Source organism: Colias eurytheme, chromosome 25, assembly GCF_061535395.1.
Source record: "Colias eurytheme isolate Ceu_HAF_F1 chromosome 25, ilColEury1 Martin Lab GWU primary, whole genome shotgun sequence".
NCBI classification, from domain to species: domain Eukaryota; kingdom Metazoa; phylum Arthropoda; class Insecta; order Lepidoptera; family Pieridae; genus Colias; species Colias eurytheme.
The window spans coordinates 8,897,736-8,909,639 of NC_143004.1; the positions used below are offsets into that span (position 1 = coordinate 8,897,736).

At 38.5% G+C, this 11,904-nt stretch overlaps 1 protein-coding gene across 1 annotated transcript in view; it reads left to right on the forward strand.

The window, feature by feature from the left end:
• LOC149897826 (uncharacterized) overlaps window positions 1-10,936 on the forward strand; it is a 29,564-nt gene extending 18,628 nt beyond the window's left edge. The window contains exons 6-17 of the mRNA XM_090116134.1: window positions 2,206-2,491; window positions 3,967-4,066; window positions 4,187-4,310; window positions 4,565-4,715; window positions 5,015-5,130; window positions 5,237-5,360; window positions 7,661-7,959; window positions 8,181-8,307; window positions 9,566-9,668; window positions 10,224-10,313; window positions 10,403-10,500; window positions 10,676-10,936. Coding sequence (XP_089972260.1) covers window positions 2,206-2,491; window positions 3,967-4,066; window positions 4,187-4,310; window positions 4,565-4,715; window positions 5,015-5,130; window positions 5,237-5,360; window positions 7,661-7,959; window positions 8,181-8,307; window positions 9,566-9,668; window positions 10,224-10,313; window positions 10,403-10,500; window positions 10,676-10,886 — 1,829 coding nt within the window. The 3' untranslated portion in view covers window positions 10,887-10,936. The remainder of the gene's footprint in view (window positions 1-2,205; window positions 2,492-3,966; window positions 4,067-4,186; window positions 4,311-4,564; window positions 4,716-5,014; window positions 5,131-5,236; window positions 5,361-7,660; window positions 7,960-8,180; window positions 8,308-9,565; window positions 9,669-10,223; window positions 10,314-10,402; window positions 10,501-10,675) is intronic.
• The last annotated feature ends 968 nt before the right edge of the window (window positions 10,937-11,904 follow it).

Below are 11,904 nucleotides of genomic sequence, written 5' to 3' on the forward strand. Positions count from 1 at the left end.
ACAGAAGACAAACTAGGCGACTACCAGTTCGCTTGGGGCCCTAACCGTTCGACTACTGATCAGATTTTGAAACACTGAGTTCAATGTCATAACACACCATATTATTTTCGTGAATTTTAAGGCTGCATACGACAATGTTCACCGAAATTTCCTGTACCAAGCGTTGACTGAGATCGGCATTCCACCACAATTGGTGTCACTTACAGCAATGACGTTAAAAAAATAAAAAAGCGTCGTTCGGATCCATTCAGTATCTTGCAACCTTTTAGGGCAATGGAAGGCCTTAGGCAGGGTGATGCGCTCTCCAGCCTTCTGATTAACACAGCCTTAGAAAAATGCATCCGAGATTCCAGAAATTGAGACATCGGGCACTTTATTTTTCGAATAGATACAAATACTGAGATACGCGAATGATATAGACCTGGATCGGGAGGACGCTACCAGCAGTGATCCTCTACTGCTGTTAACGCATATCTTGCTATAGACCAAACTGCCCAAAAGCTCGGTCTACAAGTCAAGTTCGTGGCTGTACGTGACTTTGTGTACCTGGCATAATTAATAACAAACCAGAACGAAATATCTGCAGAAATATGTAAACGAATTATGGCTGATTCGGCCTTCTAAGATATTTTTGATCGAAACTGCTATCCCGAAACATAAAGGTACTGCTATAAAAGACCCTACTAAGACCAGTACTAACATACGGGTCCGAAAGTTGGGTCCTGAGCAAAAAAATGAGGATTGCCTGCTGGTGTTCTAGCGAAAAATCCTTAGACGGATTTTCGGTGCTGTGCTGGAAAATAGACATTGGAGAACGCGGTATAACCATGAGCTTTATGAAATGTACGAGGAGCCGAATGTCTTATAGACCATAAAACTAGGCCGTTTACGCTGGGCCGGATACGAGGCACATATGGACGACAAGAAGGCACCTCTGCGTCTTCTCTATGGAAAACCAGATGGGCCGAAGCTCCGATGGTTGGATGGCATCTAATGATTGCTGTGAAAATCTAGAGAACTCAGACAAAGGACCGAGAGATCTGGAAGAAAATACTGGACCAGGCCAAGGCCCACTAGCAGCTGTAGAGCCTCAGATGATGATTATCACTCAGCGAGGAAACTCTTGTATTTCATGATAACTTTTTGGGTATGAATTTTTCGTTTTCTTTTTCATTTTCTTGAACCATTTGTAATATAAAATCATCTTTAATCTCTTCATATAATGACCTAAACATAAATATTTAAACAAATTATAATTGAAACAACGACATAAACTTTAATACGCCATAAAATTAACTTATCAAAATATTATTAAAACGGCCTATTTATACATAATACACTTAAACAAAGAAAGCATTTAATAAAGTACAGGCATAACGAGAAATATGTCGTTACCTTTAGAATAGTTGATAATACAAAAATGACTTAATATGATTTAAGTCACAATTCAAAAACTGCATTTTAGTACAAAAGTGACCTAATACGAATAACGGTCTTTTTAGGATTAGAACATTGACAAAATATTTACTTACCTTTCGGTAAATAAACGCCGCAATCAGGATTAAATCACTTTAAAACTAAGAAATGTAATCACCGTGCCGACATAATACTAAAACGGTCACTATTTTAGCGGAGGGACGTTTAAAATACGCAAATTATAAAGAGACGCAACATACGTGTTTTTCGGTTTCTAGGTGACATAGGATAGTTTTTGATTTATTAAATGATAGAATACCTTATTCTGAGTCATTTTATGAGTATAACTCATTTTTGCAAAATTTTGAGTTAGGTCACTTTCGTTCTCAGCGTGCGATATGTATTCACAAAATGATTTAGAAAATTTACCTAAAAAAGAAAAAGAATAATTAAGCGGAAATAGAACAAATATTTTTAAATTAATGTATTTTGAATATTGATAGCAGATGGACGCACTGACAGACAGGAAAATTTCAGAAATAGGGTCCCATCCCCTTTACCTACCCTAAAAACCAATATCAAGATAAAGAATCAATTTGATATTGCTAGAGGCTAAATTGGAAATATGTATTAATTTGTTGACCGCCGGTGATAAGAATTTTGGTCTTGAATTTTATTTCAGGATAATATTATAACAGTGCAAGAAAGGATTTTTTTAAATAATATTTGTTTATTTTTGAATGATTAAAATATGTTGTCTACTACGGCCACTATCGTGTCTCGGCGCAGTCTCGTCGCAGGAGCAAGTGCGGCTGTTCCGCGAGCAGCGGCCGCGCGCGCCCGCGCTGCCGCCGCTGCTGCTGTCGGAGCACGACCGCGCGGCGCGGCTGGCCAACGGGCCGTCGCCCGCGCTCGAGGGCCCGCGGCTGCTGGCGCGCCCGCCCGCGCCCGCGCGCTCCCGCTCCGCGCGCCAGTCGCAGCTGCGCCCGCCCACGCCGCGCATCACGCGCTCCATCGCGCTCGTCGGCGCGCTCACCGTGCCGCGCGCCGACTACACCGAACCTTACACGGCTTGGTGAGATTGATTGTACTTTATAATATTATATTATAGAACCTGAATCCACCGAGCGAACGTAGTTATTGAAAAGTTTAAAGGTTAACGTAAATTAAATCGAAGATAATTATTACGGATTTCCAGTAGCACCATGACGTATATATACGTCATGTTGTTGACAATTATTTTAATAAAAATTTCTCTGACCTTGACATTTTTTCGAATTCAAAATTTAAGTTTCGTAGAAGTTTAGTTGATCTGCTCCTCAACATGCAATAACCTATCTTATTTTGCGTCCCTCTACCTTTATCTCTAATTTTTGATTTATTTTATTTTTATTACCATGGCTAAGTGCACATTTATATTTATTTTTTCTTATTCGCATTTGTTGCACGTATAAAAATGTATGTATCCAAACTGTGGATAAAGTTGTTGGTTGGACAGTTATACCTGTATTTAGATTAAGTTTTATTGTATAATTAACCACTGTTCTGCTGTTTATTATCCCTTATAAAGAAAAATAAAAATAAAATAAAAATATACAATTCCGAGGAAAATTATACATTTCCTAGGATATCTATACATTTCCTAAATAGTATCGGAATCGTACGTACATTTCCTAGGATTTGTATAGGTACAATTCCTTGATTTCATACATTTCCGGTAACATATACAAGGTGTGTTGTAGGTAATTAATGGTTAACCTGGTAACTGGAGATAGAGAATGTTGAGGCGGTTCAGAAAAATGCTTAGGAAAAATGCAAGTTATTTATTAAATTCCCGAAAATTTTATAAATTTTCCCCCTTTGCCACTCTTTCAGATGCACGAAATATTACATGCAAGCAGCTTGAAGCAAGCATTCATTAATATCTTAATACTATTATAAAGGCGAAAGTTTGTATGGATGTATGGATGTATGGATGTTTGTTACTCTTTCACGTAAAAACTAATGAACCGATTACAATGAAATTTAGCACACATATAGAGGGTAACTTGGATTAACACATAGGATAGGTTTTATCCCGGAAATCCCACGGGAACGGGAACTATGCGGGTTTTCCTTTGAAAACGCGGGCGAAGCCGCGGGTGGAAATCTAGTAATAAAATATGTAGAGTTTGTATAAGAGCATAGTGGCTACTTTGAACGTTATAAAATTTAATTGAATGTAACGATACATTATAATTATTTTTTCACTTTCCACATTTATCAAATAAATATTTTGAAGTTGAATCAACTCAGCAATAAAATGGATTTTTGAAGTTAAGCATAGCTAAGATACACAGCACCAGAAAAAGTGGCAAAAGGTATAATTTCATATAATTTTCGAAAAATGTCGAATTTCTCGGATACCGACAGACTTTTGGTATGAAAAACTTGCATTTTTTCAAACCGCCACAACGTTCTGTATAATATCCAGTTACCAGGTAATCCGTTCACTACGCGGTACGCCACACGCTGTATATTATTTTTCACGTTGCACGTCGCTGCTTGCAGGTACGACGCCGCGAGTGGTTCCGTTCGCGTAGATTTCCACGAAGGCTCTGCGTCCTCCTACCGCACCTTCCTGCCTGATGGCAGAGTGCAGTATTTTGAAGTGAGTCAATAACGTATTGCCTTGCTTAGTAATAACATAAGTTTATTTTCGGGATTTTTTATTGTTATTATAGATATATTTAAGTCGACGGCAATGTAACCACAATGTAACTGTGCGTAGGTGCACGTGGACCGGTCCGGCGGCAAGAGCACGCGGCGCTGCGGCATCTCGGAGCCTCAGCGCGCCGAGGCGGACGACCGCCTCCCGCCCGCGCTGCCCGACTTCACTCAGTTCACCTTCGCTGGTAATAATTCCTATGTACGGTTAGATGTAATGTGTGGTGATGTTATATTAGCATAAACAAGACAACTTCACGTGACCCCGACGTATTAACATGTATCAAAATCTATTTATAATAGGTACCTACTTACTAGGTATTTTAATCAATTACAGTTTATACAATGTTCGATTGTATATGTAATCGATTAAAACACCAGATTGAGCAATTAGCTTTTCTCCAATCGCTAACCGCGTGCGTGTCTGTGTGTTGCGGCGCAGGCTACGCGGAGGGCAACACGTCGGTGGAGCGGTGGCAGCGGCAGGTGACGGGCGCGCCGGGCGAGCAGGGCGCGGCGAGCGGCGAGCGCCTCACCGTGCGCCACGAGCTGCTGCTGGCGCGCGACCGCGACGACCATCCTGTGCCGCTGCAGTCAGTCACTCATTTCTCAATACCGTTTCCGTCTGCACCCTGACACCTAAATTTGCCTTTTTTATTATGCAGTTCAGTAAGACTTCTTTTATGTTTGAAAGAGCCACACTTTGTAACATTTTTACGAATGTTACTTACGAGACACACTTCCATCACAGTCTTCCATAATATGTCACCTTACTTACATGTAAACAATTTGAATCGAAACAAGTAAGAGAGATTAAATTTTGAAAATAAAGTTAATCGTATGATGTATGGACCTCATACATTATACATATTCGATCGTGTGCCGTTTACAGGTACAACGTGGCAACGGACAGCTCCGCGCTGGGGGCGGACTGCGACGGCTACCAACATAGCTACTTAGACGTGAGGATCGAACAAAAGGATGCTGCCTTCTTCACACCCAATGTTGGTAAGATATCAAATTGAAAGATACTCTCTACGAGACTTTCAGGTTTTTCATAGGTTATGTGATGAGTGATGAGTGATGAGTCATTCCACGTTGCACTACGTTTCAGACGAGCTGTGCGACGAGAAGGACACGCTGAGCCGCTCCGACCCGGAACAATTCGCGCGGCTCGACCCCTTGCGCGAGTTCACGCTGCCCTTCCGCGACCCCAAATATGATGTGGCTCTTCAAAAGTAATTATTATGTATTCTCTTTAATTAAACTTAAACAATAAATTATAAGGTCGATAATGCTCCCATAATGTTTGTAAAAAATGTGTATGAATGAAAAAAGGTCTTCAAAATGTTTGTAATTTTTTTTTCTAACATAAACAGTTGACGCGATATACGAAATTAATTAAGAAAAAAATTCATACTGCCTCTTTTCGAAAATTTTCGAAGTACAAAATTCTGTTGTCCACACGAACGAAGCCACTGGTGAAAATCTAGTTCTAGCTAATAATTAAGCTTAAAATAAATAAAAATATTGCAGTTAAAAATAAATCTTTATTCATGAGTGTCAGGTGTAGTTGTTTGCTTTGTGAAAATAATTATATTATTCAAATTAAAATAGTTATATTTTGGAAGAAACGTTATTCTCTAAGGGAAAATAAAACAATTGAGTTTTAAGTTCACCTAAGAACTTAATACATCTTTGTAAATAAATTTCTGCACTGTCTTCAGAACTTGGCAGTTGGCACACATTTCGATCTCAATTCTTTTTTCGGCAAATTAAGTCAACGATTGAACTTGGCTCCAATTTTTACATTTATGCTTTTGGTGGGATAGACCATTTATCGAGGAAGGCTATAAGGCTAGGTATATTATATCATCACGCTGAGACCAACAGGAGCGGAGCTATGCGGGTGAAAGTTAGTATAAAATATATATTTATGTACTGTGTTCGATGAATTACTGTCGTATGTCTGTGTCATACGCCTAGTTTAGATATAAGCTAATAGACTGGGGTAGAAGCCTTCAAAAATAATAAAAAGATAAAAAAAATCGCAGTCGGATGAAAACCATTAGAAAAGGAGGGGAATATGATGAAAATAAAAGGAAAAATAAATTACGGTCAATCCGAGTTCGGGAAGTGGGAGGGGGGAGCTTTTAAGAGAAAAAAATGGTTTCTCTCGATTTCCGACAAAACTACAAGTCCTACGGAAAAAAGTTCAATGACAAAGTTGTAGGTAATTAAAAGTTCTACAACTTTTGTATTCACAATTTTTTCACATAACCTAAAAATTTAGGTGAAAAATTCAAAAAACCAAGTTTTTGGTCTTTTATTTCTATCTACTTCAAAATTTATTTTTTTTCTACGAAATTTGGTGGAAACTTACTTTATTATGTCCCAAATACACTGTAATTTATTTGATTGAAAATATTTATTTTTTCGCCTTATTTTGAATTAATACCAAAAAAACATCCTAATTTTCAATCGAAAAGTCACCCGTCAAAATATCAGCTTTTTTCAAAAACTTGGGGTGCCTTTTATTCATTGAAATCTCTAATTTCATATGGTGTAAAAAAAATAAACACCACCATAGTAAATCTTCTCAGGAAATGCATACAAACAGTGTGATAATTAGCTTTTACTAAATCAGGCACACTTCTTGAACTCTATATCTTTTCTTGTATCGGCTTTTCGGTAATATTTCAAAAGAAAAATAATTATCTATTCTAAGTTTAATATTTTACAGCATATTCAAAAGCAAAATGATGTCGATAAAAACATTTCAGGTAGTTCGAGAAGTGTGCCTGATTTAGTAAAAGCTAATTTTCAGACTGTTTGTATGCATTTCCTGAGAACATTTCCTATGGTGGTGTTTATTTTTTTTACACCATATTAAAGTAGAGATTTCAATGAATAAAAGGCACCCCAAGTTTTTGAAAAAAACTGAAATTTTGACGGGTGACTTTTCGATTGAAAATTAGGTTGTTTTTTTTGGTATTAATTCAAAATAAGGCGAAAAAATAAATATTTTCAATCAAATAAATTACAGTGTATTTGGGACATAATAAAGTAAGTTTCCACCAAATTTCGTAGAAAAAAAATAAATTTTGAAGTAGATAAAAATAAAAGACCAAAAACTTGGTTTTTTGAATTTTTCACCTAAATTTTGAGGTTATGTGAAAAAATTGTGAATACAAAAGTTGTAGAACTTTTAATTACCTACAACTTTGCGATTGAACTTTTTTCTATAGGACTTGTAGTTTTGTCGGAAATCGAGAGAAACCATTTTTTTCTCTTAAAAGCTCCCCCCTCCCGCTTCCCGAACTCGGATTGACCGTAATTTATTTTTCCTTACATTTTTATCATATTCCCCTCCTTTTCTAATGGGTTTCATCCGACTGCGATTTTTTTTTGTTTCAAAAATTATCTACTCTAGTCTATAATAGGCCTATCGAACATAATATAGGTACATAATTCGTACTCCGGTCGGTAATATATTTTGTATGAACGTATAGATACCTCTCACACTGGAATTACTCAGGTTTAAAACGGACTTTAACCGCAAATACGGCGACGACACCGAGGAGGCCGTGCGCAAGAACTTGCTGATGCAGACCGCGCGCTTCACGTCGTCCGCCAACCGGCAGGGCAGCACCACGTCGCTGGGCGTCAACCACCTGGGCGACCGGCTGGACGCCGAGAAGGACCAGCTCATGGGCGTGGAGTCGACCGGCAGCCTCGACACCGGCGACCGCTTCCCCTACTCGCGCAGCGAGCTGCAGGATAAGGACGCGAGCCTGCCCGACAGCTTCCAATCCATGGGCGTCTCGCCCGTGCAGAGTGAGTCGCAGCACATGTAATATCTGTTTAGAAACCTTAAAGCGTGAACAGTTCGTATAGAAGGTACTGAAACTTAAAGTACTTAATTAAAATTTCCTTTATTAATTCCTCATAAATTCCTCAGTCAGAAAGTTTTTAACATGTCATATTAGAGATGCACGTTTGAATGGTCCAAAGCGCTAAGTCGATTGGATTTCATACGTTTCCCTCCTCTCTCGCAGACCAGGGTACGACGTGCGCGTCGTGCTGGGCGTTCGCGGTGGCGGGCGCGGTGGAGGGCGCGCTGTACATGCGCACGGGCCGCCTCGTGCCGCTGTCGCCGCAGTGCCTCGTCGACTGCTCGGGCCCGTAATGCTTATTCTTATTTTACTTGCGGACAATTCCGTTTCTACGTCAAAGTGATCTACAATCACTTAAAAATTCATATACCCACATCAACAAAGTCTAGGGATATTTTTTATTGTACCTACAAATATCTAAAAATCTATGAAGAATTTTGTAATATTTTAATTGGAAGAATTATAGATAACTAGCGGTCCGCCCCGGCTTCGCCCGTGGTACATATGAAAAATAGATGTTGGCCGATTCTCAGACTTACCCGATATGCACAGAAAATTTCATGAGAATCGGTCCACCCGTTTCGGAGGAGTATGCAGACTAACATTGTGACACGAGAATTTTATATATAAGACTAGCGGCCCGCCCCGGCTTCGCCCGTGGTACATATGAAAAATAGATGTTGGCCGATTCTCAGACTTACCCGATATGAACAGAAAATTTCATGAGAATCGGTCCACCCGTTTCGGAGGAGTATGCAGACTAACATTGTGACACGAGAATTTTATATATAAGATTAATTTTAAGGTCTTTAATACAAAATAAAAACTATTCATGTTTCTTTTTTATTTTAACTAAAAATGTTAGTTTTTCTCACCAAGGTGGAAATAAAAAATATCCCTAGACTTTGTTGACTTGCATTTGTGCACGGGTTTTTTAGTTTTTTATCTATTAAAAAACTAAAAAACCCGCTTACGCTCGTAAAATTGTTGTATTGTCAACGATCCTTGATAAGTGTACTTAATGAATTAAATCTGTTCATTTAAAGTGGGTCAAAATCAAGCCTAAAGGATGATTTATTTATCTTTTATTCATTCATTCACGCGTTGTCCATTCTAATAAACATTTGCTTATTGAAACGCATCATCGGATTGATCGGACGTATGCAAAATTGTAAATAGTTGCCTGTACATATAATACAATCAATAAATATGTTTAATTTATTGATATGTTTGTATGTAACCGACTCATTTAGTCTCGATTTTTGACCCGCTTTAAACAGACAGATCTAATTCAAAAGTTTGTACACTTCATCAAGGTTCGGTGACAATACAATAATTTCATTTTTTTAACTATAGCTTCTTATTTATTTTATATAATTATCTCTATAAGATGGAAAATTAATAAATTTCGTCTTTTAAAAAAAGTTTTAATTTGCATGAATTAAATAAAATGAAACATTTTAATATAATCAATTCAGAATTATTACGAATAAAAAATATATATATTATGTTATATCCGTGGTGTTATAAAATGAGAATGATCGCAGGTTCGGGGGTAAAGGATGCAAAGGCACGTGGCCCAGCAGCGCGTACGACTACGTGCGCGAGCGCGGCCTGCCGGCACTCGACGAGTACCCCTACAAGTCGATGGTGATTCGACTGACGTTTAAACATGGTTTTAACTAGCTGATCTTTCAAAGTTTCAAAAGTATTTGTTTTGACCTCAAATGATTGTTAGCTGACAGAGATTTTTGTACAGAAGGTAGTTTTTAGGGTTCCGTACCGAAAGGGTGAGACTAGACCCTATTACTGAGAATTTGATGTCTGTCTGTCTGTCCGTCTGACAGCAGGCCGTATCTCACGAAACGTGATCGTAAAATATTTTTAAAAATTTCAGAGAAGATATTATATTATTGAAATTGACTATTGCCATGACGCGACTTTGAAATTTTGCTGAAATTTTCATGAGTTTTAAAAACTGTGTATTTTCACACGATGTGTTTATACAATATATTTCATTATTAGTAACTACAATATATATAAGAATAAAAAGATACAAAAGTTCAAAGATGTTTTGCACTAAACACGAAAAAATAAAGGATTCGATCGAGTCATTCACGAGTTTTGGGTTTAATAACATAACACATTTTTTCAATTTTTAATTTTATTAATATATAATATAATATGTGTATTTACACGGTCTAGAAGCAGCAATGTCGCGAGAAAGAGGTGGCCGCCGTGACGCGCATCAGCGGACACGTCAACGTGACGGAGAACAGCGTGCCCGCTCTCAAAGTATGCGCCGATTTTAATTTAAACTTCCAATGCGACGAACGTTGCACTTAATTCTCGAGACCGACATTAATCATCGATCTGATGACCAGGTGGCGATAAAGGAGCACGCGCCTAGCGTGGTGTTGGTGGACGCCCACTGTAAGAGCTTCATCAGCTACAATGCGGGCGTTCTATATGACGACCGATGGTAATATAACTTGTTAAATGTAATGCACTTTTCGACCGACTTCAAAAAAGGAGGAGGTTTTCAATTCGATTGTATTTTTTTTTTCGTTTTTTTACCTCAGAAGTTTTGATGATTCTTTTATATATAAGTATAAATACTCTATGGAAAAAAATATCGTTCTCTAATAACGTTTCAGCGGCAAGACATCGAAATATCTGAAGCACGCGGTGCTGGCCGTGGGCTGGGGCACCAGCGAGGGCGAGCAGCACTTCGTGCTGAAGAACTCGTGGACGAGCTCGTGGGGCGACGCCGGTTACGTGCGCGTGCACGCGGGCTCCAACACGTGCGGCGTGCTCACCAAGCCCTCCTACCCGCGCCTCGCCACCGCCGACGTGCTGAAGGCCTAGTCCCGCCCCGCCACCCTGTAACCCTAGTGCCAATATACGCTCGATAGACTCCGACCTGTGTTTCATTGCATTGACCCGACACCCCTAAGCTCAGTAACAAATTAGTATCAAAAAGTTGTACATAAAATCAGTTAATAGGTTTGATTATTGAAGAGTTTGTTTGTTTGTTTGAACGCGCTAATCTCAGGAACTACTCAGGTCCGATTACAAAAATTATTTCGCTATAGCCTTCCTCGATAAATGAGCTATCAAACACCGAAAAGAATTTTTCAAAAATTAAAGATCATGAACTTGACATAAATTCCACAATTGACAAAATGATACGATGGCTTGAAAATAAAAATTTACGGGAGAACCCTCGTATCGTCATATTCAGGGAAAGTTGCGTGGGTATGGCCATTAAAATATTCAATCATCTGCCAAATAACTTAAAGACTGTAAAGAATATTATAAATTTAGAAAAACTCTTCATAATTGGCTTAATGAAAAAACTTCTATACCATAAAGGAGTTCATGGAAAGTTTAACCCGAACGGACCATTAACTCCTTTATGGTAACTATTTTGCATGCTATATTGTATTGGCTGAACATTTTTGTACTTTTTTTATTTATGTAATTGTATCACCATATTTTAGTAATTTATTTATTTATAATCGGACCAGTAGTAGATTAGCGCGTTCAAACAAACTCTTCAGCTTTATAATATAAGTAATATAATAACCAAAAGGAGCGGAGCCATGCGGGTGAAACCGCGAAGCGCAGCTAGTAATACATAATGCAGTGGAGGCTCAGTCGTGAGGAGTGAGGACTTGGTATTTCAAATCGATAAGTAGGGCGATCACGACGAAAGTGTGCAGGAAATAAATTGATTTTCAATTTATCTTGCGCTGCAAGGGCATAGCATCACTACTGCTAAACGGTGAAGGAAAACATCGTGAAGAAACCGACATGTCGAAGACTCAAAAGTTCGACGCGTGACATCAGCTAACCCACACTTGGGCAGCGTGGTAGATTATAT